The 24,884-nt window shown below is 37.6% G+C and overlaps 2 protein-coding genes across 5 annotated transcripts in view; both read left to right on the top strand.

Moving 5' to 3' along the window:
- Positions 1-1,877, top strand: part of LOC309488642 (protein unc-13 homolog B-like) — a gene marked incomplete at its 5' end in the record, with an annotated part of 92,545 nt that extends 90,668 nt beyond the window's left edge. For all 3 annotated transcript variants that reach the window (XM_082156903.1, XM_082156902.1, XM_082156904.1), the window contains one exon: positions 1,107-1,877. In XM_082156903.1, the coding sequence (XP_082013029.1) occupies positions 1,107-1,392 (286 nt within the window). In that variant the 3' untranslated portion in view covers positions 1,393-1,877. The remainder of the gene's footprint in view (positions 1-1,106) is intronic.
- Positions 1,878-6,982: 5,105 nt separating this feature from the next.
- On the top strand, positions 6,983-24,871 carry atp8b5b (ATPase phospholipid transporting 8B5b). 2 transcript variants are annotated; one of them, XM_082156908.1, is made up of 28 exons: positions 6,983-7,136; positions 9,967-10,044; positions 10,152-10,207; positions 11,273-11,386; positions 11,536-11,634; positions 11,738-11,799; positions 11,898-11,970; positions 13,184-13,254; positions 13,350-13,432; positions 13,628-13,786; positions 15,260-15,348; positions 15,440-15,633; positions 16,217-16,425; positions 16,511-16,554; positions 16,693-16,858; positions 18,155-18,343; positions 18,427-18,542; positions 18,621-18,785; positions 18,929-19,040; positions 19,207-19,312; positions 19,593-19,734; positions 19,862-20,045; positions 20,250-20,473; positions 21,048-21,131; positions 21,226-21,471; positions 22,167-22,305; positions 22,396-22,526; positions 24,006-24,871. In XM_082156908.1, the coding sequence occupies exons 2-28, from the start codon at positions 9,990-9,992 to the stop codon at positions 24,261-24,263; spliced, it is 3,570 nt and encodes a 1,189-aa protein (XP_082013034.1). In that variant the 5' UTR covers positions 6,983-7,136; positions 9,967-9,989; the 3' UTR covers positions 24,264-24,871. The 2 variants fall into 2 exon arrangements, with proteins under 2 accessions (XP_082013034.1, XP_082013035.1); XM_082156909.1 differs by having other exon boundaries at positions 7,051-7,185.
- The last annotated feature ends 13 nt before the right edge of the window (positions 24,872-24,884 follow it).

The following is a 24,884-nucleotide window of genomic DNA, read 5'->3' on the forward strand; positions in this document are numbered from 1 at the left end:
CTCCCGATTACCCACCCCGGGCCTGGTTCGGTACGTACCTTGGTTGTGGGGTCACGTTTCGATAAGAGTTCGGTACAATAGGAAAAATGGTCACACTTTAGTTCAGGTCCAAATATCACTATTAACTAACTATTAACTATGACTTTTGCCTCAATAAACTCTTAATTACTGCTTATTAATAGTTAGTATGGTAGTTGTTAAGTTTAGGTATTGGGTAGGATTAGGGATGTAGAATTTGGTAATGCAGAATTGGACCCTAAACTAAAGTGTTACTGGAAAAAGCAACAAATCCACAATGCTAGGTTTCTTTTCATTTATTTTGAACAGACAGTAGTGCAAATGACCGTTTGTTCCACCTAGCGGCCTTTAGTCCCCCTGAGGTAGTTAGTCTTAATACACTATAGGAGGCTGTACAGTACCAAGCAGTAAACAGAATGCACTCTTGCATAGGTCATATTTTGTTGCAGGGCTGATAAAATCAAAAAGTATTTGGCCAATCAGCTACAAAACTGAAAAGCATGTTCTGTTATAAAAGTACAAAATAAATAGAATAATGAAAAATGTAACTTGTGCATTAGGAGTGTTACAATTTGTTCCACTTCAATTATATTTAAACCTTCAAAGCTTAAGCCCAACCCTCCTATACTCAATTTTACACGTTCCGCTCCGTTTCAAGCACAGTTGAGTGCGCGAGCCTTTCAAAGTATACTCCCTTGTCCGTGAGCGCAGAAAGACGCATTCGGCACATGCGCACAAACTAGTGGACTTTGTTTTCAAGTGCTCAAGTCATTCGCATATGCGCTGTTCTTCTTCTGCTCTTTTTCCTGTTGTGACTGTTAGCAAACAGCATTGCATTACTGCGCGCGCCCTCTTCTGGATTGAAGTGTGGATCGCCTGTGACTCACTGTATTCATTGTCTGACTGTATGTACTGTGACTGATCGGTATGAATGCATGTACCAGTACACCCCTGATGGATGGGTGGATGGATGGATGGATGGATGAATGGACAGACTGAAGGGTGTATAGATAGATAGATGGATATACGGATCGATGGGTTGTAAATAGTACAAGTAAATAATGAATTGCCCCTCTCTGTCTGTGCAGTATTCTTGGGAACGAGGATGGGCCGGAGTGTTATGAGCTGCAGGTGTGTGTGAAGGACTACTGCTTCGGCCGTGCGGACCGCGTGGTTGGTATCGCCGTCATACAGTTGCGTGATGTCGCACCGAAGGCCAGCTGCGCCTGCTGGTGTCCACTGGGTCCTCGGGTACACATCGATGACACGGGCCTCACCGTCATGCGCATCCTCTCCCAGCGCTCGGGTGACGAGGTGGCCAAAGAGTTCGTGAAACTCAAGTCCGAGACCCGCTCGGCCGAGGAGGGGAGGTGAGGACGTTCTAGGACAGCCGAAGACAATCTGAAACTCTTAGTTGTTGACGGATAAACAAAGGCTGGATTTCAACACTGTCACCTTTCAGTGTCCACATCAATGTTTTTGCTGCCCACTGACACACACTTGTGTACCACAGAGAAGGGCTTTCAGCGGCCATGTGACATTTTATAAAGGGCACTGTTAGTCTAAAAGTGAATGGGGAGTCATCCTGATAAAACATTTTTTCCATATGTTGATATACAATGAGAAACACACTCAAACACCAAGCCACTGACAAACTAGCAAAGGACTAGTCAGGGTAGATGCCATATTTGATGAAAAACGAGACTGTGATGGATGGACATACAGTACTGGGTTGTATTGTGCCTAACTTTTGCCTAATTATGTTTGTTGTCAATTAGATCTTTTTTAGAAATATGTATTTAAGTGAATCTATTGAAAACAGACCACTTTTACCCCCAAAACATACAATTAAATATAATCTTACATTTGTAGAATTTTACATTTATAAAATGAATCCTGTTTAGGACTGTTTTGACATTGGCATTATTATTCTTGACTGTTAAGCTCATTTCACACCTTAAATTCTAATTTCTATTTATGAATTGTTTTACTAATAATTGCAATGCCGATTTTTATTACAGGTAAAATTACAGGTATTTAAGATGGAACAACAAATACTTGGATTTATTAATATATGAATTTATATATTAATAAAAGGACATTTATGAGATGCTTCCATTTTGTGATTCAACGTCAAGGCACACAACAGTAAAACCAGGCATGTCTCTCTCACAAACATTTTTGTGAACATGGTTGTGGAAAAATATTGTGTCTATCCCTGACTTAAGTTCCTATGAGTATTCAGAATGTTTGAATCTGAGATTTGACCTCCGACCATTAGATGGCGCTGTGAGTGTGTGGGGGTGTGTATTAGTTTGTAGAATACACAGTTTCCACATCTATTCATGCACTTTTTCTCTGTAACCCCTTTTGCATTGTGTTTATTGCCTTATTTTGTGGATCCTGTGAATGTGTCAGTTTGAAATGTAATGATTATGAGTGTTATGAATGTTGTGGCTCCTGAGACACAGTGTGTAGTTTCCAAGGGGCCAGATCTCATTCACTTGGTGTTGTGGAGTGATTCGTTGCATGAATCAGAATAAGTAATCAAAACCGACAAGTCCAAAAAACAATTTTTTAGAGAGATATCATGTACATTTCACATCATTTCCAAGTCTGCTCGCACGTGACGCATCCATCAGCCGAAAGTGTGCCTTTGTTACAGGCTTTGCGGCCTCTCAGATGATGGATGACCTGTTTGCACCTCAACCCACAAATATTCTGCCTCTTACAGTCAGCATTCGTTTCAAAGTGAGCGGTACTTCAGCCATCGTTTATGACCAGTAGGTGGCAGCAATAATCTCGATTTCACATTTACACCTGCTTTTTGTTTTTGTCCAACGAAAGACAATGCAGCATCATCGGGACAGTATTGAAGCTAAAATGTGTGAATGCTTTATGGGGTGTTGTGTAATATATTTTCGATACTATGTATAAAGTGGAATGAGAGTGCTGCAAAATAAGCTTCAACTGGGGGGAGAAAATATGAAAGTTAACACATATCTGATCAAGCTCAAATACGATCACTGATCAATTAAAGATAATAGTGAGGTTTCTTTTTCGTTTCAAAGCGGCCTTATTTTATTTGCTCTGATATTTTCTATTTAAATGATTTTAACTTTTTTTTTCTTCTTTTTTTTTTTAATTAAAGATGTGTCTTTTTTTCTGTGAAGTCTTGTTACTCTGTATCTTTGTTTTGCTTGACTTGTTTATTTTCTTCAGTTGTTCATTTGAGGAATTTTGTACTGTGTTGTGCTTTGTTTTTCCAGAAATTACTCAAAATGCAAAAACAAACAGGAAAAGGACAGTAACACTAGATCTTTCCCTTCGTTTGTTGCCTGTGCAAAAAGTCTCACCTTTTTAAACCAAATTTCAATGTAAATTATTGTATTTTTCACAAGCACTGCCAATATGTAAAATGTATGTTAATATTGCCAATCATTATTGTGACTGTTAAACCTGTTATTTATTTCTGTACATTTCTCACTTCTAACTCTGTCACTTTATATACTGTTACCGTTGTTTAGGCCAGCAGTGTTTGGACTGTATTTTAGAAAAGAACTCACTATTTGTAATATACACATTCCTTGTGCCAACTTGTGGAAGTTCTCACCTTTTTTCAAACTCTTGAAACAATACTGACAATAATCACTGAGATTACTCACATTTTTAAGTTATATAGGTATTGTACACTGTCACTGACAAGGAAAAATGTGTTATAATATTTGTGTGTGCACACTCAACAAATGAATTTATGTATAAAGTAACTTAAACAAATATTTGCTTGATGTCATTTATGTAAAAGAAAAAATCGTGTGATGGGCAGTTTATTTAAATGATTTAGTTAAATGATTATTCAATGAAAATGGTCATTCGCTCTCACTCTCAAATGTGTGTATGTGGAAGACAGGGCTGCACGATATTGTAAATATCACGATATTAAATTTTTCTGCAATATATATTGCGATATGAAAACAATTTCACCTGATGACTTGATTAGCTGTATTTGGAATGAATGAATCATTCTAGAATGATTGGGGTGGTTTTGTTGGGGAGCTGCATAGAAAATGATAAATTATAAGCATATATAAATACAATAGAACAAAGATACACATGAAATAAGCAGTGCTTTGTTTTTCAGGTAAGTCTAACAGTATTAAGGTATGGAAATTGAATAATCAAATGTAAAGTAACACTCCATAGTCTTCACTGTACAAATTAAATATAATTAATCTTTGTTAAAGCTAGAAAATATTTAGATTTTCTCTTTGTATTTTGTTGTTTGCTTAACATGAATGACACAGACAGCAGCAGGAACATTTAGGCTGCTGTCACTTTAAGACCGAATGCAGGGATCCAATATAATGATACGCATCAGTTTTCTTTCTCAATTGTTTGTTAACAAGAGCCATTAGCGACTGTGTTCCCATTCAGTCAGTTCACTCAGTTTTATGACGCATGACGACATGGGCGGGGTCACATACCCACAGCATATAAATGCAGTCGCATGCGTCATTCCCTTTGTTCTTCAGCTCTTCAGCCTGATGTTAGAACACAATCAGGCAATATTTTCTCAAGAAGCTTAACCCACGGTGGTGATTCTTGTCGAAACTAAGCCATAAAAGAGAAAGCTTTTAGCACAAGTTTAGCTTTGCTAATGAATGGCTAATAAGTTTTTCTTAAACAAAATGTTCACTAGAAAACCCACGGTGGTGACACTTGTTGAAGGAAAAGGCTTGAACAAAACACACTGGGATGATTCTGTCTCGCTGGATGTGGGCAAGGAATGGAATGACGATATATTTATAGGGCAGATCAGGCTCCCCCAAGGTGGATGGAAGTGAAGTGATGGCCCTTGCACTGAGAGTGGCAACAAAGTTTGTCGGTTAAGTGGCCTGATACAGAGAAGCTCGCGGGTTCTGTTTGACTCCTGTAAAAACAGTGGTGAGAACTTGCCTGCCAATCTATCAGTGGGGCTATTTGGGTTTTTTTTGTTGCGTTTATGCGTTTTTTTTTCAATCCCTCTTCTGTTTCTGTGGAGTAATTGCAACTTCTGTGTCTGAGAGGGCTTCCCCAGTACTGAGAGAGGAAATCTGTGTTCTCCTCAGCACAGTGGCAATTCAGGTGGTGCCACAAGGGAAGATGGAGGAAGAGGTTTTTCAGCTGTTACTACCTCCTCCCAAAGAAAAGAGGGGTTTCCGCCCTATCTTCGACTTGCGGCAGTTGAACAAACACTTTTAAGCTGTTACAAGTTCAAAATGTTTGCAGTATTTCACCTGTTATGGCCTCTGCATCCTCGGGATTGGCTTGCATCGGTGGATTTGCACGATACATATTGCCACAATCCACCCGGGGCACAACAAATTTTTCGGAGGTTTCCGTTAAGGGGATTGCCTACAAGTTATAGGTCCCTATATTGCTGTGCATATCTGCAAGATGTGCAGAAACTGTGTTGGTTCTACGGTGCCATCAGAGCGTAAAATGATTCTCCTATTTGGGACGGCCTGCTCCTGGCTGCAGACAGCAGGGAACAAGCAGTGTTACAAACAGTTCTGAATTTAGGTCTCTTTCTCTTTCTTTTTTTTTTTTTTTTGGTCTTGTGTTCGAATTATTTAAATTCGCTTGAAAGTTGAAATTGACAGGACCTAAAACACATGCAAATTATAAACTTTCGCTCTATGGTGGTTAAACTTTGCAATTAATTCACGTGCGTTTCGATAAGCTACGATCCCTTCTATACTTGACATCGCACATCCTACAATCAGAACTACAGTATGACTTGAAGACTTAAAATATAGTGAACAAATATGGATTGCTTTTATGAACTTTTATGGTGTTTTTCTCCTCTTTTTATAGCATTTGTCCCCATTTACCTTCATGATTTGAAAAAGAACAGCATGAACCTTCCTATCTTCTTTTGTCGTCCACGGATCATACAGGTTCAAAACCTCATTGGGGTGAGTAAACACCATGGTTTTTATTTCTGGGTGAACTATTCCTTTCAGTCTCACACTACTGTATATAGGTTGATGCCGTGGCCTACGCTGTAAAAAAATATTTTCATAATTTGTTATCACAACTTTTAATCTTTTGTCAAATCAACTTAGATAATTAATGTGGTTCAGATAACATAATATTTTGAGTTTCTATTTATTAAACCAATCTCTTTGTTGTATTAACTCAAAAAAACAAACAAAAAAAAACTCAAAATGTTAAGCCAACCAGGTAACTTACTTTAAGTTAAATCAACAATAATTGTTTACAGTGTAGTGGTTTGCGCACATGCGCCAACTCGTTGAGCTATGGTGCTCATGTAGGAAATTTGAGTTTTAATCCGGCTTGCAACATTTGCTGTTCTTCTGCCCTTTCTTTGTAATCTGTATCAATAAAAGAGGCAAAAAAACAGCTCTATCTCTCATATCTTCCGCTGACATGTGATATAGTATGCTGTAAACATGATGTGTATGCTCCATCTGTTTTGGAGTGTTTTGATAGCTTTTACCGATAGGAGAGAGTTCCATGTAATATGTCAGTTGTTTGTCCTTTACAGCAATTCGATTAAATGGAAGAATTGTCTCCTGAGTTGTGAACGAGCAAACTCTTGAGTAATAAAATGAGTTTCTTCTTGGTACAGCTGTCCAAATTTGAGCTAAACTATGTAAATGAGATTGGAAGAGTTTTCATTATATAAAAAAATCAGCCGTTTTCTAGCGACTGGCTCTCGCCATTCCCTCATCCAACTGTTTTACCAGCTTCCCTCTTCCATCCCAGCAGAGTCCAAAGATCATCCACTGTTTGCTTTCTGTCTGTCCCTGGACACGATACACTGTGCAATCCCTCCCTTTTCTTCAAGCATAACCAGTTGTCCAATCATTAACCCTTTCCATAAGAAACAACTGCAGCCGGTGGCTCCGCCCAGCCCTGAAAACCTCTTCCTGATGTCAGGTTACACCCTTAACTTTCACCTGTACTCTAAGTAGGGGTCTCGTTTGCAGTTGCATTATGGGAACTGTAGTGAGGTTCTGCATGTCCTTTTCCACGCATGTTTATGGAGTGGTGGTTTACTCTGAAACGCTGCTGTTTCTTTAGGGATCTTGGATGGCAAACGTGTGACTCAGGTATGACACCCCTTTAGCTGGTGCAGCTTCATCATTTAATAGATGTTTGGTGAGTTTTTGAGAGAGTATGTTGATCTTGTAAGATTTTCTTTTTTAAGAAGGAAGGTTTTTCACTCTGAAAGTAAAGTAAGTTACTTATTTACAGTAGCTAAAGGCACTTGCAGTGCAGTGTGCTTAGTTTAAAACATTATAACGAGTATGAATACGTGTGTCAGTATAGACATAGAGAAGAATGCAGATTTGTCAAAAGCGAAGAGATAAGGTGGTGAGTTTTAAGCAGTCATTAAGGGTGTGTGATTTTCCTTGTTGACTCTTGAATATAGATGGTGAAGGGTCGAGTGTTTTCCTGCTGTCGAGGGGAAACCGGTCTCTAGACCAACGCCATTTACCGCCAACATTAGTTATGGTCATTGAACTGTTCCTTGTCAATGTGGCAAAATCGAGTCACTCTAATAGAATATAACAATTATAGATTGATATGGAAAAAAACAAACAGTTAATTAGTTAACCATAAGTAACCTTACCATAAAATCATATTTAAAAAGACAATACATGTGATTTAATGAAAAGTAACAAATAATTTGATTATACATACACAAACACACACACACGCATATATATATATATATATATATATATATATATATATATATATATAATGTGTATTTGTGTGTGTGTGTGGGAGTGTTTTGTGCCATCACATTTATTTTATTTACATAGTTTTTGTTATTATTTATGTGGATTGGAGGGTTTTGTGCTACGTATACATTTTCTGTTTTTAGTGCATTTATTGTAATTCACGTACACTGTGTTCTTTATTGTAGTAATTTTACATGGCTGCTAAAAAGGCCTTTTTTGAACTTAGTTATGTAATAATGTAGCCTTCCAATGTGTCATTATGGTGGTAATTATATTTCAAAATATTAAGCAAATTATTTTAGCTTAAGTCTGTTTATTACCATATCATAAATAGTACAGTCTCGCAATACCCTTCCATAATGCCAGGAAACATTAACACTTATTATGTTAATGTTCTAGCAAACACAGCTTTTATTGCAGTGTCATTATTTTCTAATGTTATAGCGTTTAATTTGATGACATGCATTAGAAAAATTCTTTTTGAGAACTTATATTTGAAAGGACTGATGTTATGTTAAACCTATTTTGCTTGGAAATAAATTATTTTCATTTAAACGGTTGACCATTTTTGATACTTCACAGCTTTACATGGGCGTTGGCAATGTGTTGACTTTTGAGCAATCATAATAATATTAGATTAGATAAAGAGTGAGATGAAGGTATGAGAGTTTGGTCTAATGTTCAGGGTTGTGAGTGATATACTCACAACACTATACAACACTTTTCAGATTGGCCAGTTTCATTTTTATTTCAAACAGTATAGCCTTTTTCATATACAGTATTTTTTTATGTAATAATTTTCAGTCTTAGTTTTTGACATGTAGTACCTACTATCATACCTTTGATAGTCTAGAGAGGTATCTAATAGTAATTACACACACACACACACACACACACACACACACACACACACACACACACACACACACACAAAAGTGGGGTTGTTTCAACCCATGTTTGGGTAAAATATGGAAAAACACAACCATTGGGTTTAAGAATTTGTTAAAAAAAATTAAACCAACGGTTCGGTTTGTCCATATTTGACCCAACCTTGTGTTGAAACAACCCAGCATTTTAGAGTGTTATTTAAGATCAAGCTGAATGTCTCTGTGTGAACAAATGCTTACATCTATGAAAATGTCTGACAGGTACATAATCTATGAGATCAGGAAGCACAGCGACAGTACATGTTATGTGGAGGCCTATATGTGTAAATACATGTTCCTCTCATCAATAACCTGTGCTGATAAGAAGAGAGCTGTAAAATACACGGAACTTTCTGCCAGTTTATCATTAACCACAGCTAGACACTAACAGAAAGATCATAATGCATTACGATGAGACTCTCTCCAACCTGCAGTTTGAGCTGTAACTTAAACTGACCACAATTCAGCTTTAAGACTAATGAACCTGAATGTTGTACAGAAAACCTCTATAGACTGTTATAGAACAAACGCATAAATATGGTCACATGGTATTTATTCATTTTCAGGCAAGTTATTTCTTTTAACATAAAATTGTAATGTATTAATGAAATACTTCAATTGAGTAAATTATTAGAATAAAATGTATTTATAATTTCCTGCATCCCATGACACTACATAGACAAGCGGTTGGATAGATAGAATTTTAAATAATAGTAATTGAATAAATTAAATAAAAAAATTACTCAAATAAATTCTTAATTCAAACAATTATGGTGTCTGTTACCTATTAAATCAAATGGTAACACTTTACAACAAGGTCCCATTAGTTAATGCATTAACAAAGAGCAATACATTTGTTAGCATATTTATTGATCATTGTTAATGTTATTATTGGTTCATTTGATAGTTCATGTTAGCACCAGTCCATTATACTGGTATAACAGACACAACTTTTCTTTTTAATAATGTATTAGTAAATATTGAAAATAACATTAACTAAGATTTATAAATGCTTTAGAAGTATTTTTAATTCAAATTGTTGAATTGTTCAAAAGATCACGACACATTAGATCATAGTACAATAAACACACCTCTACCGGCCCCTATATGTGAGATTATACAGCTCTTTATTCTATACTAGAAGATTTTGAAGCAACTGATGTTTCAAGTTTTGTAGTTTTCTTCATGTTTAATGTTTTTAAGAACTATTTAATTTATTATTATTGTTTTTAATGTATTTTCATGGTTTGGTTTCTCTTTATCAGCGTGATGATTTGATCATAGAAACATGGGCTCTCTGCTGTCTGCGTGTGGAATTAACGTGAAGAAAAAGAAAGTAGAAGGTATATCATAACTACACTGAACACAACGTTTGAAGCTTGAAATAAAACAATTCTCTAGTTTATTTCCTAATGTTTTAATGTTATTTATGTTTTTTTACTTACCTCAGAGGAGAGGCATTTGCGGGCTAATGACAGGGAATTCAACCTGTCGTTTATGTATGCGGTGAGTAGGAATATATTTACTTTTTTTTAAGTATCCCCATTATTCTAATTTAACGGTTCTTTTTTTAAAGATTTTTTTGTTGCAGAATCACCTCTTTTCTTACATGCATTGCCTGAAAGGGGTTCAATAAAGGATTCAGTTTCTCAGATGGCCCAGTCTATTGCAATTGGTCTACTCTGCTCTGATTGGTCAGATGGCCCAGTCAATTGTAATTGGTCTACTCTGCTCTGATTGGTCAGATGGCACAGTCTATTGTAATTGGTCTACTCTGCTCTGATTGGTCAGATGACCCAGTCTATTGTAATTGGTCTACTCTGCTCTGATTGGTCAGAAGGTCCAGTCTGTTGTAATTTGGTCTACTCTGCTCTGATTGGTCAGACGACCCAGTCTGTTGTGATTGGTCTGCTCTGCTCTGATTGGTCAGATGGCCCAGTCTGTTGTGATTGGTTACTCTGTTCTGATTGGTCAGAAGGTCCAGCCTGTTGTGATTGATTTACTTTGTTCTGATTGGTCAGACTGCCCAGTCTGTTGTGATTGGTCCACCGCTTACCATGCGTGTCAAAACCGAAAGGCCCATTTCCTCTGCCCTTGATACATAGTGAGACAAACAATAATGATTGTGTCAGTTTTACCATATCAGTTCCTCATCTTTTGGAAGTGCATCAAAGTGGATCCGCTTTCGGAGCACAGAAAAGTGTCTTCTCAACTTGTCAATAGGAACCAAAATCTTCCAGTCTCAGCTACAACTACAGGGTTTGAGGGTCAAAGTAGACATTGTCCGCAGGCAGCAAATGAAGACCATAGGGTGGAATTATGCACATTTGTTACAAACCTACATAGGTTTGAGCAGGAAGTAAGACTGGAATTACGGACGACTCGTTTCAGGCAGTTCAGAATCGGTTCTTTCCTTTAGGAGACAATTACTCCATTTATCTGCACTTTAATCTTTGAAATTTTGCAGCCCTTTTCACAAACAGCTTTATTACACACTGCATGAAAAGTAATATCCGAAAACGCATAATAGGAGCACGTTAAAAAAAAAAATTCTTATGTGTGTCCTTACAGAACAATGCCATCAAGACCTCCAAGTACAACGTCTTCACTTTCCTCCCTCTCAATCTGTTTGAGCAGTTTCAGAGACTGGCCAATGCCTACTTCGTCTTTCTTCTCATCTTACAGGTAACTAGTCAAATAGATCTTAACTAGATTACCTCATTATTATCTAAAAATTTTGCTCTGAAATTACAAAAGTATATAAAAAATAAATAAAAAAAGTTTTATAAAATGAGAGGAATTCTAACATACTTGACCATGTTTGTGTTGGACAGCTGATTCCTCAAATCTCGTCTCTGTCCTGGTTCACTACTGTAGTTCCACTGCTGCTGGTGCTGTCTATAACTCTAGCCAAAGATCTCTCTGACGACATTGTGAGTCTACTTCCTGTCCATGTCCAATACTGACAATAATGTGACCTTCCGCTCATATTTGTCTCTCTGTTGCCTTGTGTTTTATGTTCACCCTACAACACAGACCAGACACAAGAACGACAATCATGTGAACAACAGAAAAGTGGACGTGCTTATTGGTGGAGAGTAAGTGTTCAATCTCTGTGTAAATGATGTTACTTTTTTTCAAAAAGTATTTTCCAAAATGAATATGGTGGTGAATAAAATCTCATGTTCTCAAACAGGTTGAAAAGTGAAAAATGGATGAATGTTCAAGTGGGCGATATTATCAAGCTGGAAAACAATCAGTTTGTCACAGTAAGTTTATATTGATATTAAACGCTACTTTTATTAAACATTTTTTGGGGGGAGAAATTATGGTTAACAACTAGCTGGTGTGTGATATAGCCAGAACAGTGTTGTTATTGTTAACCACAACTATTAAAAATAGTTTTCATTGAAATACATCTGAAACAAAATAAAATGTGAATATTAGATGAAAAGTTTAAAACTTAAGAAACTGAAACAAAATGTGGAAATGTTGCTTTGGCAGCTAACACGTTGAAGTATTAAAACGACTAAAACTATAAATAATAACTAAAGCACATGACAAAATGACTAAAACTAAAATTGAAATAAAAACAGAAAATATAAAAATAAAAGCAAAATATTAATAAATACTATAATAGTAGGCTATATAAATAATACTAAAATATCACTATGCCAGAACTCTTCTCCAAAGAACTTAGCAAAAAATAAATAATTATAATATAATATAGTATAATATAATATAATATAATATAATATAATATAATATAATTACTTCTGGATTCTTGCTATTATTTTACCAAAATTTTGTGACTGGAAGGCAAAACATCCATAGAACTGCAGCACAGGCCTGTCAGTTTCATTTCATCTCATCTTTTCATAGCCATCTCAAAAGAAGAAGAACAAACTGCATGTTTTGGGCACTTGTGATCCATATACAGCACCTGCTGCACTATTTCAATCACTTAAAACAGCGAGACGTTCTAAAACACATAACATGAGTAACACTTAAAACTTAATGTACTAAAACTGTGAAGGTAAAATATCAAATTCAGAATACACCTTATTGATGATTTATACTATTTGCGAGCAGATGAGCCCAGAATATGAACACAAAGTGCTAAACAGTTCAGCGTTTTCTATGTAATAAAACGATTAATGAGAAACTGCACATTGTGTTTATATTCTGGGTTCATCTGCTTGCATACGTAGTATGCATCATCAGTAAGGTGTATATTGAATTTGGTCTTTCTTACAAAATTAGTACTTAGTACAAACCTGGTAAAAATGACTGGCGGAGGAAAATGGAGGAAAGCCTTGTATTGCCCTCCAGGTGAGCGTTCCTATGATGCTGAAGTCCTGTGAAAACTATGAATTGCCAACATTTGTACAGTGCAAAAAAACATGATTAATTATTTTATAAGTCATTATTTCTTTGTAAGCAACTTAAAAAAGTAACTTGCCTGTTTTTCCTGTGCTCTAGGCTGATCTGTTGTTGCTCTCTAGTAGTGAACCTCTCAACCTCGTCTACATTGAGACGGCTGAGCTGGACGGGTCAGTAGCTCAGCTTGTGCATGTAAACATGGACTTCATCTGTAATAACTGTGTACCGGAGCCATCATCTGTGTCTCTTTCCCTGTCTTTCACAGAGAGACGAACCTGAAGGTGAAACAAGCTCTGACAATCACAGGAGACCTGGGCAATGACATCCAGAAACTGGCAGCATTCAATGGTGAGTGACACTTATACAGTAACTGCATGATATCAGGTTGCTAGGTATTGCTAAGTGGTTTATACTGTCTAGAATCACATTCATGTTTATAAATTCAGGGCTCAAATTTTGTATTCAGCCTATCTTACTATATTTAGACTGAACGTGTCCCTGTTTGGTGTCTGCATATTAAGTGTATAATGCTGTATGTCTCAGGTGAGATGCGCTGTGATCCTCCAAACAACCGTCTGGATAAGTTCACAGGAACTCTGACGGTGGGAGGAGAGATGTTTTCCGTGGATAATGAGAGGATTCTGCTCAGAGGATGTACTCTCAGAAACACAGAGTGGTGCTTCGGCCTGGTGGTGTTTGGAGGTGCGGAATCATACTGAAAACGGACGTATTATGCTTATATTAAAAGAGCCTGTTTACTAGACAGGGCTAATTAGAGTGAAACTGCAATCCCATAAAAGTGCCAATGGGAGTGGAAAGTTCTGCTGGTGATTTTCTAACAATGTGCATATTATAGAACACAGATGCCGCCGCTCATTTCCATTATGACTAATGCAATCTACCAAGAGCAACAATAACTTTTTCCTCTGGCATGGCAAATTAATGTTCTCTCTTCTATCACGCTCTATCTGTTTTCTGTCCTGCCTCCTCCTACAGCAACTTAAACGCTCTGTTTAAGTTCATAGCATCAAATATCATAGCATAGATACATTAATATTTCACCAATTCGCCATTATTACATATTTGAGACCTTTAGCAACCCGGATCTATATCTAACACGGATGGATCTATACCAGTCACTATAGAACTCTCCTAATATTAGAGTAACAATTACAGAAGAATAAAATAAAGCATATTTTGTTATCTTTTGGAGCTTTGTTGGATTCATTTTGAGCAGATGTTTTATACCATCATACTGTCCTCGTCAGAGCTTTCCCAGTACATTCAGCATTTGGCTCATATTCGCGATCTCAAACATATTCTAAAAACTATCTTTTTCAACATCTTCAAAATCAATATTTTGATCGCTGACAGCTTCTTCAACAGATCCACCACTAAGTGACAGTGACACTAATATTAGTGGAAGTGACACTAATATTTGATTGCGTTCAGTACTTGCTCTGCAGTAAATCACTGAGCCATTTCAAGTTTTGCTGATGATACTTCCTATTCTTTTGTTTTATGCCTGCGGTAACTATGAGTGAAACATCACTTTCAGGCATTGCCAGTTTGTGGAATAAAGGTTAATTGCACTCAAAGATTCAATTACTGTTGTGCAGAAAAATATATATACTTTCACTGTTACACACCTCGGGTCATTGGCGAACCAATACAATGATACACATTTTTCCCCAAAAACATGAATGGGAAAACAGGCATTCTTTTATAATTTTTTTCTTGTTATATTGCTTAGAATGAATTGATTGAGGTATACTAAGAAGGTTGATGTCTAACTGAATGAGGAGGAGGAGGGTAGTGAATGACGTCCCTGGTCACTAGACCCCAGGAATGCGTTTAAGGGTTGAGACATGCTTTTTTGGGGTGTTAAATAATGCACAAAATACCCAGTAAATTGACTACTGTAAACATAAATCACATTGCATGATCTATTTAAATACTAAAGAAATAACTAATAAAGGAAACTCCTATATATGCAGTAAGGCCACATGTCTGCGCCTCTTCATTGCTAATTTTTCACTGCGTGTCTTTAGTAAATCCTGACTGTAGTTCTTAAACCCCAAAACTGGGTTTGCACTGGAGCAGGCTGTTAGTAAATCTGGCCCTAAGTGTCTCAGATTTTAATACAGTTTAACAGCTCTGTTCAAATCTGGTTAGGTCCTGACACAAAGCTCATGCAGAACTCTGGCAAATCCATCTTCAAGAGAACCAGCATTGATCATCTCATGAATGCCCTGGTGATATTTGTGAGTAGATTCATGTAAATATCTTAGAACTATTTTTGGCCTATGTTTGTGAGTGATGTTTCATTTCAAATCCTGTTCATTTTTTTGTTAGATTTTTGGTTTTCTGGCCTTCATGTGCACCATCTTGTCTATTGGGAATGCCATTTGGGAATACCAGGAAGGGAATTCCTTCATTGTCTTCCTCCCCAGGGCTGATGGGGCGAATGCATCTCTCTCAGCATTTCTCACCTTCTGGTCCTACGTCATCATCCTCAACACTGTAGTGCCCATCTCTCTCTATGTCAGGTTAGAACTCAATTTATATTGAATGAAAATGATATGATTATTTGCATGCATATTACATATCTTCAATACATTATGTTAAAACATCTGCAAATGTCCTCTACTTCATTAAAATGACATACAGTGTGGTCAAAACGTCTGAGACCTCATAAAACATATTTTTGAAATGATACAAATTATTTTTATTTATACATTTTTGTTCAAATTTGTTCAAATGTTCAAGAGATATTTAATGACTACAAAGTACATCGAAAAATTCGGAAATTCATGTAAATCTTTTAGTTAAATATTTCATGATTATGCTGATATAATTAGTAATGAAAGAAAATATGAAATTATAAAAATGCTGGTCAAACATTATATTTGGTGACCTTAACTACTATGCTTAACGATTTTACACCACATACGTATAACTATATGTCTATACATGTTAGTGCATTATATGCACATTTAAAGTACTTGGATTTAGTTATGTGTAGTATCATTTGTAACTCTAATCGCTATAATCCTAAACCTAACCATATTTCATACTTATTAGCTGACAAGCATAAATTGATACTATTTATCTTTTTTTCCTTGTCAATAGTGTTGAGATCCTTCGTCTAGGGAACAGCTATTTCATTGATTGGGACCGTAAGATGTATTACGTCAAGAGTGACACACCAGCCCAGGCCAGGACGACCACTCTCAATGAGGAGCTGGGTCAGATCAAATATATCTTCTCTGATAAGACGGGAACCTTGACCCAGAACATCATGACCTTCAACATGTGCTCCATCAATGGAAAATCATATGGTAAGAGCTCAAAGAGTTGACATATTGCATGTAACAATTTCAACTACAAGGTATACAGTAATTCACCTGTTTTTACATTCCTCAGGTGAGGTTGTGGACTTTGCAGGGCAGAGGGTTGAAGTCACTGAGGTTAGTGGTTCCAAAATTGACAATGTATATTTCTCATAAATATTCACTTGAGTAAAAAGTGATTCTAATGATTACCCTAAGAATAAGAACAAATCTCTTTTCCTTACTCATTCTTTCCCTTTTCTTCCTCATTTATAGAAGACAGAAAAGGTTGATTTCTCCTGGAACTCTCTTGCCGACCCAAAGTTCTATTTCCATGACCATAAGCTGGTGGAAGCGGTGAAGTTGGGCTCTCCAGAGGTCCGGGCCTTCTTCCGTCTGCTGGCACTCTGCCACACTGTCATGCCTGAGGAAAAAACAGAAGGTGAGTGCCATCTAGTGCATGCTCTACAGCACTATTAGCTATTCACAATGCATTCTCACATATTTATACACAGATTGCATTCATTTTGAATGCAGTGTTTTAAATATACAGGGTTGGACAATGAAACTGAAACACCTGGTTTTAGACCACAATAATTTATTAGTATGGTGTAAAGTCTCCATTTGTGGCCAATACAGCATCAGTTCATCTTGGGAATGACAGATAAGTCGTTAACCGTCCTTAACATTTTGAACCATTCCTCTTCCAGAATAGTGGCCAGGTCACTATGTGATGCTGATGGAGGAAAACGTTTTCTGACTTGCTCCTCCAAAATACTCCAAAGTGGCTCAAACATATTTAGATCTGGTGACAGTGCATGCCATGGAAGATGTTCAACTTCACTTTCATGTTCATCAAACCATTCTGTCACAAGTCTTGCTGTGTGTGTCGGTGCATCATCATACTGTTACACGGCACCTTCTTTAGGGTACAATGCTTGAATTAGGTGCACATGGTCCTCTAGAAAGGTTTGGTAGGTCTTGTCAGTGTCGCGTCCATCAAGCATAGTAGGGAATGCCATGATATTGCAGCCCAAAGCATCACTGATCCACCCCGTGCTTCACTCTAAGCAACAGTCTGGGTTTTAAGCTTCTTTGGGCTTTCTCCACACCATAACTCCCACGGATGTGGGATAGACGGTGAAGGTGGACTCATCAGAGAACAATACATGTTTCACATTGTCCACAGCCCAAGATTTGCAATGTTGGCACCAATGAACCTGACATTTGGCATTGGCATAGTTTTTATCTGGTTTAGTACCTATACATCCCTTTCAGACAGCTTCCTCTTGCGTCGACAGTTACTGCATGTCTCCCATTATGCAGTGTGGATTGTAATATTTTATGTGCAATTGCTCTGCTAATTCAACCTTAACACTCAGCTCTTACTGATGGAATGTAAAATCAGTGAAGATTGGCCACACATATATAGGCGTGGAGCCTCCAAAACTATAATGGCCAGTGTTTCAGTTTCATTGTCCAACCGCTGTATTGTCTGTATTAGTGTTGCAACAATTTATAAATGCATCTGACGATGAAAATTGTATCCATCAATTATGAAAATGAATAATGAAATATAATCATGATAATAACAAAATGTATAGTACATTTGTTAAGAAACAATTATTGAATTTCATATCCATCCATCCAAATTCAAATGAAATAGGGGCCAGATTTTAGATTATTTATTTTGAATAATATATAAAGACTGGCATCTGAACTCTCTCTTTCTCCACAGGAGAGCTATATTACCAGGCTCAGTCTCCAGATGAGGGGGCTCTGGTCACCGCAGCAAGGAATTTTGGCTTCGTGTTTCGTTCTCGTACCCCAGAGACCATCTCTGTGGTGGAGATGGGAGTTCCCACCACCTATGAGCTACTGGCAGTGCTGGACTTCAACAACGTCCGCAAGAGGATGTCTGTTATAGGTGAGATTTGAGAGATTTGGAGTTACTGCAAAACACACTAAATCTCCATTACAATATCGTCTAGTATATGTGTGTTTCTTCAGTTCGTAATCCAGAGGGCAAGCTGACACTGTACTGTAAGGGAGCCGACACTATTATCTTCGAGAGGCTGCATCCATCGTCCACCAAACTCATGGAGGTCACCACAGAACACCTTAACGTGAGTTACATTTGTGTTTCCATGAGACTGTGTTGAGTGTCTGTGTAAGTTACTCATGTTTGACTAACACAATCCCAGGAATATGCTGGAGAGGGTCTGAGGACACTGGCTTTAGCCTATAAGGACTTAGATGAAGACAAGTTTGAGGAATGGAGAGAGCGACATCATGAGGCCAGCACGTCAATGGATGACCGCGAGGAAAAGCTGGATGCTATTTATGAAGAGATCGAGAAGGATTTGCTGGTAAAATCACCATCACACATAATGCTAAAGCGTTACTAGGTTGTTTGCTTCTCTAGATGTCCCTCCTTCAATGTAAGCCAATGGGATTTCTCTTATTTCTGAGTATTTATTCTTACATAAAGTATGTTTATATGTGCGTTCAGCTCCTTGGTGCTTCTGCAGTTGAGGATAAACTTCAAGATGGCGTGCCTCAGACCATTGAGCAACTCGCCAAAGCTGACATCAAAATCTGGGTGCTGACGGGAGACAAACAGGGTGAGTTAACTTGTTCATTTACCACAAATTTAGCTTTTAATAATGGACTTTTAAACTTCTCAAAAGACCAGCTTATTCCACGCTGGTTTGGTGCTGGTCTATTTAATGTTTCCTGCTGCTCATTATGCAAATTATGCATTATGCAAAACATTGCAATGTCCCACAGAGACGGCTGAGAACATTGGTTACTCTTGTAATATGCTCAGAGAGGAAATGAAAGAGATCTTCATAGTGGCCGCCAACACAGCAGAGGAAGTGCGAGAGGAGCTTGTGTGAGTTTCATCTCTCTATCTCTAAACCAGGGGTGTCCAATCCTGCTCCTGGAGGGCCACTGTCCTGTAAAGTTCAGCACCAACCCCAATTAAACACACCTGAACCAGCTAATCAAGCTCTTACTAGGCATTCTAGAAACTTCTAGGCAGATGAGTTGAGGCAAGTTGGAGCTAAACTCTGCAGGACAGTGGCCCTCCATGACCGGGTTTGGACACCCCTGCGCTAAACCATTTCAAATGGATCACATTTGAAATTAAGTGATCCATACTCTATGTTCAGGAATGCCAGGAAAAAGATGTCACCAGAATCAGGGGATGAGCCACCCATTGAGAAGAGCAGATTTCCGGGTAAAAAATCTCAGGTGGTTGAAGACGAGAAGGTTGATGGAGAGTACGGACTGGTAATTAACGGTCACAGTCTGGTAAGAGAAATCTAACCTTGGTTTATTAATTGAAAAGATGATCCATTCCTCATAAGTTCAATAAAACACAACAGTTGATTAGTAGAAACTGTTTTAATCCTTGTGTATGCCAATATTCTGTGCCCAGGCATTTGCTCTGCAGAAGGACATGGAGTTGGAGCTCTTGAGGACCGCATGTATGTGCCAAGCGGTCATCTGTTGCAGGGTTACCCCTCTTCAGAAAGCTCAAGTGGTGGAACTTGTCAAGAAGCACAAGAAAGCTGTGACTCTAGCTATTGGAGATGGAGCCAATGACGTCAGCATGATCAAAAGTGAGTGTTTCTCACAAAGAGAGATGGCATGAGTGTGAAAGACACAAAAAGTAATCTTGCAAGAGTAAGACTATATGCGCTCATAAGAAACAATGTAACATAAACAATATATGTATAAACTTAAGACTAGTGTGCTAAAATCGCTTTCTAGCCTTGTCTGTTTAAAAACATTTACAATCTTTCAACTCCTCATGACCTCAATAGCTGCCCATATTGGCGTTGGCATTAGTGGTCAGGAGGGCATGCAGGCGGTTCTCTCCAGTGACTTCTCCTTCGCCCAGTTCCGTTACCTCCAGCGCCTCCTGTTGGTACATGGCCGCTGGTCCTATCTGCGCATGTGTAAGTTCCTGCGCTACTTCTTCTACAAGAACTTCACTTTCACATTCGTCCACTTCTGGTACGGCTTCTTCTGCGGCTTCTCTGCACAGGTGAGATGGAAATCTTCAAAATTATATCACATGAATTTGGTTGTACTACAGTTAGAGATACAGTAGATGATGTTTGGTCACTTTGAGATTATTGACATAACGGTGCCGAAATGTACACTCTTCCTACCATTCGTTCCAAAATCTACAGATTTTTTGTGAATATTGAGTTTAATTTCAGTTCAGCAATTCTGTGGACAATATTTGATAACTTTAAATGATATTGTATATACTGTACAGTCCAAGCGAAATCCTTATTTTAAATTTGTTTCTAATTGAATATATTAAATTACATTAACATTTACATTACATTTATATGTCTAAAATGTGTTTATTGTATAATTAAGGTAAAGTTCAAATAATTATAAATGATACATAATAATACTACATATGTATAAAACTATACATATCATAATTATGAATATTTTTTTAATAATTCATTATAATACAAATAAAATAAATTTACATTATCAGCAAAACAATTTGAGTGAAAGTGTGAATTGAAAAATATATTCCATGAATTTCAGAATATTGTAGCATACATTCTATTTTTGTGTGTGTTCTGCTCTTTCCGTAGACTGTGTATGATGAGTGGTTCATTACGCTCTACAACCTGGTGTATACGGCTTTACCTGTGATTGGACTCAGTCTCTTTGATCAAGTATGTCATCATACAGTATATCAATATACCCCACCCCTGGATTAGCATGCTACATTGAAAGTAAATTCATTCATGAACATGTGTACGTGTGCAGGATGTAAATGACCGCTGGAGTTTCCAGTACCCCCAGTTGTACGCTCCGGGACAGCTGAACCAGTATTTCAGTAAGATGGCCTTCGCGAGGATCCTGCTGCACAGCTGCTACAGCTCACTCATCCTCTTCTTCGTCCCTTGGGCAGCCATGTGCGACACCGTCAGAGATGATGGCAAAGACATCGCAGATTATCAGTCCTTCGCCCTGCTGGCGCAGACCTGCCTGCTTATTGCCGTCAGTGTGCAGGTAAATTCTCATTTAACACTGTTAAAAAAAATACAGTTATTAACGCATATTCATGTCTTATACTCCAAAGTTTGATCGATTAAAAAACTCATAGTTGCACATTTTAGCAATGCATTGCATCACTCAGTTCATATTGGACACATACTGTATAGTGACCCCAACATTATTTGCTCATTTTTGGGAACTTAACAATTACTTTTTGTGAAATGTTTTACTTACTTTACTTTTTTTAGTGTGGCTTGAGCATCCAAATAGTTTTAAGGTCACTGTACTGTATACACTACCATTCAAAAGTTTGGGGATCGATTTTAGATGTATTTGAAAGAGTTCTCTATTGCTCAACAAGGCTGCATTTATTTATATTTTAATCAAAAATACAAAAAATTTTTTTTAAATATTATTGCAATTTAAAATAACTGTTTTCTATTTTAATATATTTTATAATGTAATTTATTCCTGTGATCAAAGCTGGATTTTCAGCATCATTCAGTTTAGTGTTGCATGATCCTTCATAAATCATTCTAATATGCTGATTTGCTACTCAAGAAAAAACACTGTTGAACACAGTTGTGCTGCTTCATATTTTTGTGGAAACCGACCATGATGAAAAAAAAAAAAAACGTACTGACCCCAAATGTAGAATGGTAGTGTACATGTTCTCATGTATATAAACACTGTGTTTATGTGTGTTTAAGCTGGGTTTGGAAACGTACTATTGGACAGCAGTGAATCATTTCTTCCTGTGGGGCAGTCTGTCTGTGTATTTTGCCGTCACCTTCACCATGTACAGCAACGGCATGTACTTGATCTTCACGTCTTTTGTTCCTTTCATTGGTGAGTGTCCCTCACTCCTAAACACACATCTGCTTATCCTGCTGTTTGTGTGCGTTTTAAACGACTCCAAATGACTCAATCTTTCTCCAGGCACTGCAAGAAACTCCCTAAACCAGCCGAACGTGTGGCTGACCATCTTTCTGACCACCATATTGTGCTCTCTGCCTGTGGTGGCCAAAAGGTTCCTCTTCATCCAACTCAAGCCCACCATCAATGACAAGGTGGGTGATTCAACCAGTTCCTTCAGTGATACAATTTCCTTCAGTAATACAATTTATCGTTGTACTCGATACACCATAGTGCGAGACCATATTTTCATGGGCTCTGAAACAATTGCCGGTTCGCAAAGACCCTCTCTCTTCAGTTATTGTTGTTACATCTGACAAGCCATGGCTCTCTCACGCCACACATCATGTTCTCACGCAGTGAAAAATACATTGCGGAGCAGAGAGGACACTGACAACACGCTGACAGACAGGACAGAGCAGGTTACTTTTGATTTCTCTTTAATGTGTGGTGACAGATCGCTGTAGCAACTCAGTTAAAGCTGCTTATGAACGGATCATCTCTTCCTTCTAGTTAATTTATAGCATCAAATAAACATGAAAGAACATAAGAAGGAATGCGGTTTCAACCACGGAAAGACATAAGTACACACCGTTTTTCAAGTTCAAGTCCACCAACGTTAATCTACTAGCTCTCCTGCCTGCTTTGTCGGACAAAATGGCGGATTCGGCGGATAGCGGATTACGATTGGTTGGATCGCCTGTCAATCAAACTCCCGGCGAAGGGTGAATTGGACTCAAGACTTTAGTCTTGACTACAATATTGCAATATATGAACCTAAGAGACATGAAATTAAATAGGTTTTTCCATAAGAGTATTGTGTGATGGCTTGAATTTCGGTGTGGATCGCGCATAATTTTACTAATTCCAGTAGATTTTGTGCTCACACCAAAAATGCATGCACATAAAGCCGCCTCTAAGTACTAAATTTAGTTGTTGTTTTTTTCGCTGCTTATTGCACTTAAACAGACAAATACACACAAAATAATGTCAAAATGCCCGTCTTGGTGAGTACTCACGTAAACACAGTCAGTTATGTTTTAAGTGAACGTAAACAGCTGAGAAAGAAAACACGTGTGACAGTATAATGGTTCCATGCATCGGGTCTTAAAGTGACAGCAGCCTAATTATAATAAAAACATTAATTATGGCAAATTATGAGATCATTTAAAAAATATCTATATGGCAGTTTTCCCCCTATGGTATCAATGTCAAAATTGTGGACAGTGAAAACGTTGAGTGGCTAGTAACCACAGTGGCTGGTGAGCAAAAAAGTTAATGTCAAGCCCTTATGTTTAAAATTTAAAGTAGTTCTGTTCTAAAAGCACATTCAAACTCTCTTAGGTAATGAGTCAGTAGGCTACTCAGTACAGGATGACAATGTGAGATCTTCCTCCCTTTATGAGTAGAATGCATGTGTAGAGTGAGTCAGAGCTGTGGGATGCAGTGGCACGGCGGCTTCATGCTGAGGCGTAATGTCAAGGTTATTTCTGGAATCCACAATCAGTGGGGTCATAAACTCATGAGCAGGAATCATTCATTTTTTCCTTCTTCCTGCTTCTTCATTACTAATGATATTCTTTCCTTTCCACTCTCTGTATATTTTCTTCTTATATCTGTCTTCCGCTCTACAGGTGCGACACAAAGTCAGACAGGCCGAAGCTGTCCCTGCGCCACTGCCTCGCAAATTCCCCCGGAGACGAATCAGCACACGGCGATCTGGTTATGCTTTCTCTCATGCCCGTGGTTATGGAGACCTTGTCACCTCTGGACGCTTCCTGCGTATCCCAGTTAAGACCAGACCGGCTCTTTTCTCACACAGTGAGACACCGGTGGCTGACAGCATACCCCAGACGTATCGAACCATATTCGAGGAGACTCAGAGGCCCTAAAGGCCCTTATTCTGTTGTATATTTACTGTGACTTACAGTCAAGCTTCAGCAAGTTTTAAGATTTCATAATAAAGGAGTATTTGGAGAAGTATTAGCAGGGCTTAAAAATATTTCACATAGGAATAAGTGAGATGAAGTGAAGCTGTGAAGCTTTGAATAAGTAAGATGCTGTTTTTAGCTGTGATTATTTGCTGAAAATGATGTCATAAAACTTGCACTTACCACAACACTTACGCACACGGAAACACTTCAAATCACCTATATGGTTCCTATTAAGACCAGAGGACATGAAAATATATATTTTAATTAATTTTTAGGACATTAGAACTTTGCTGTTCTTGTTATCTTGCTGTTAGTCTGTCCACACATAAAAAGGCCTAGAGATTATTCAAAAGGAGCTTCATACAAGCAGATTTCAAGTGCTATAATTGTGTATGACAATTTTGTAGATGTTTTGTATGTTTCTTTTTTGTTGTTTTTTAATATTAATATTTGAAATGGTCTCCAAAATGCATTGATTTGACATTCTACTTTATCATGTTTTATACAAAGATGCAAATGTGCCTTGATTAGTGATATACAATAAACTTTAAGAAAATACTTTTGTATTTTTATTGTATT

Source organism: Leuciscus leuciscus, assembly GCF_965113295.1.
Source record: "Leuciscus leuciscus genome assembly, chromosome: 24".
In the NCBI taxonomy this organism is placed as follows: Eukaryota; Metazoa; Chordata; class Actinopteri; order Cypriniformes; family Leuciscidae; genus Leuciscus; species Leuciscus leuciscus.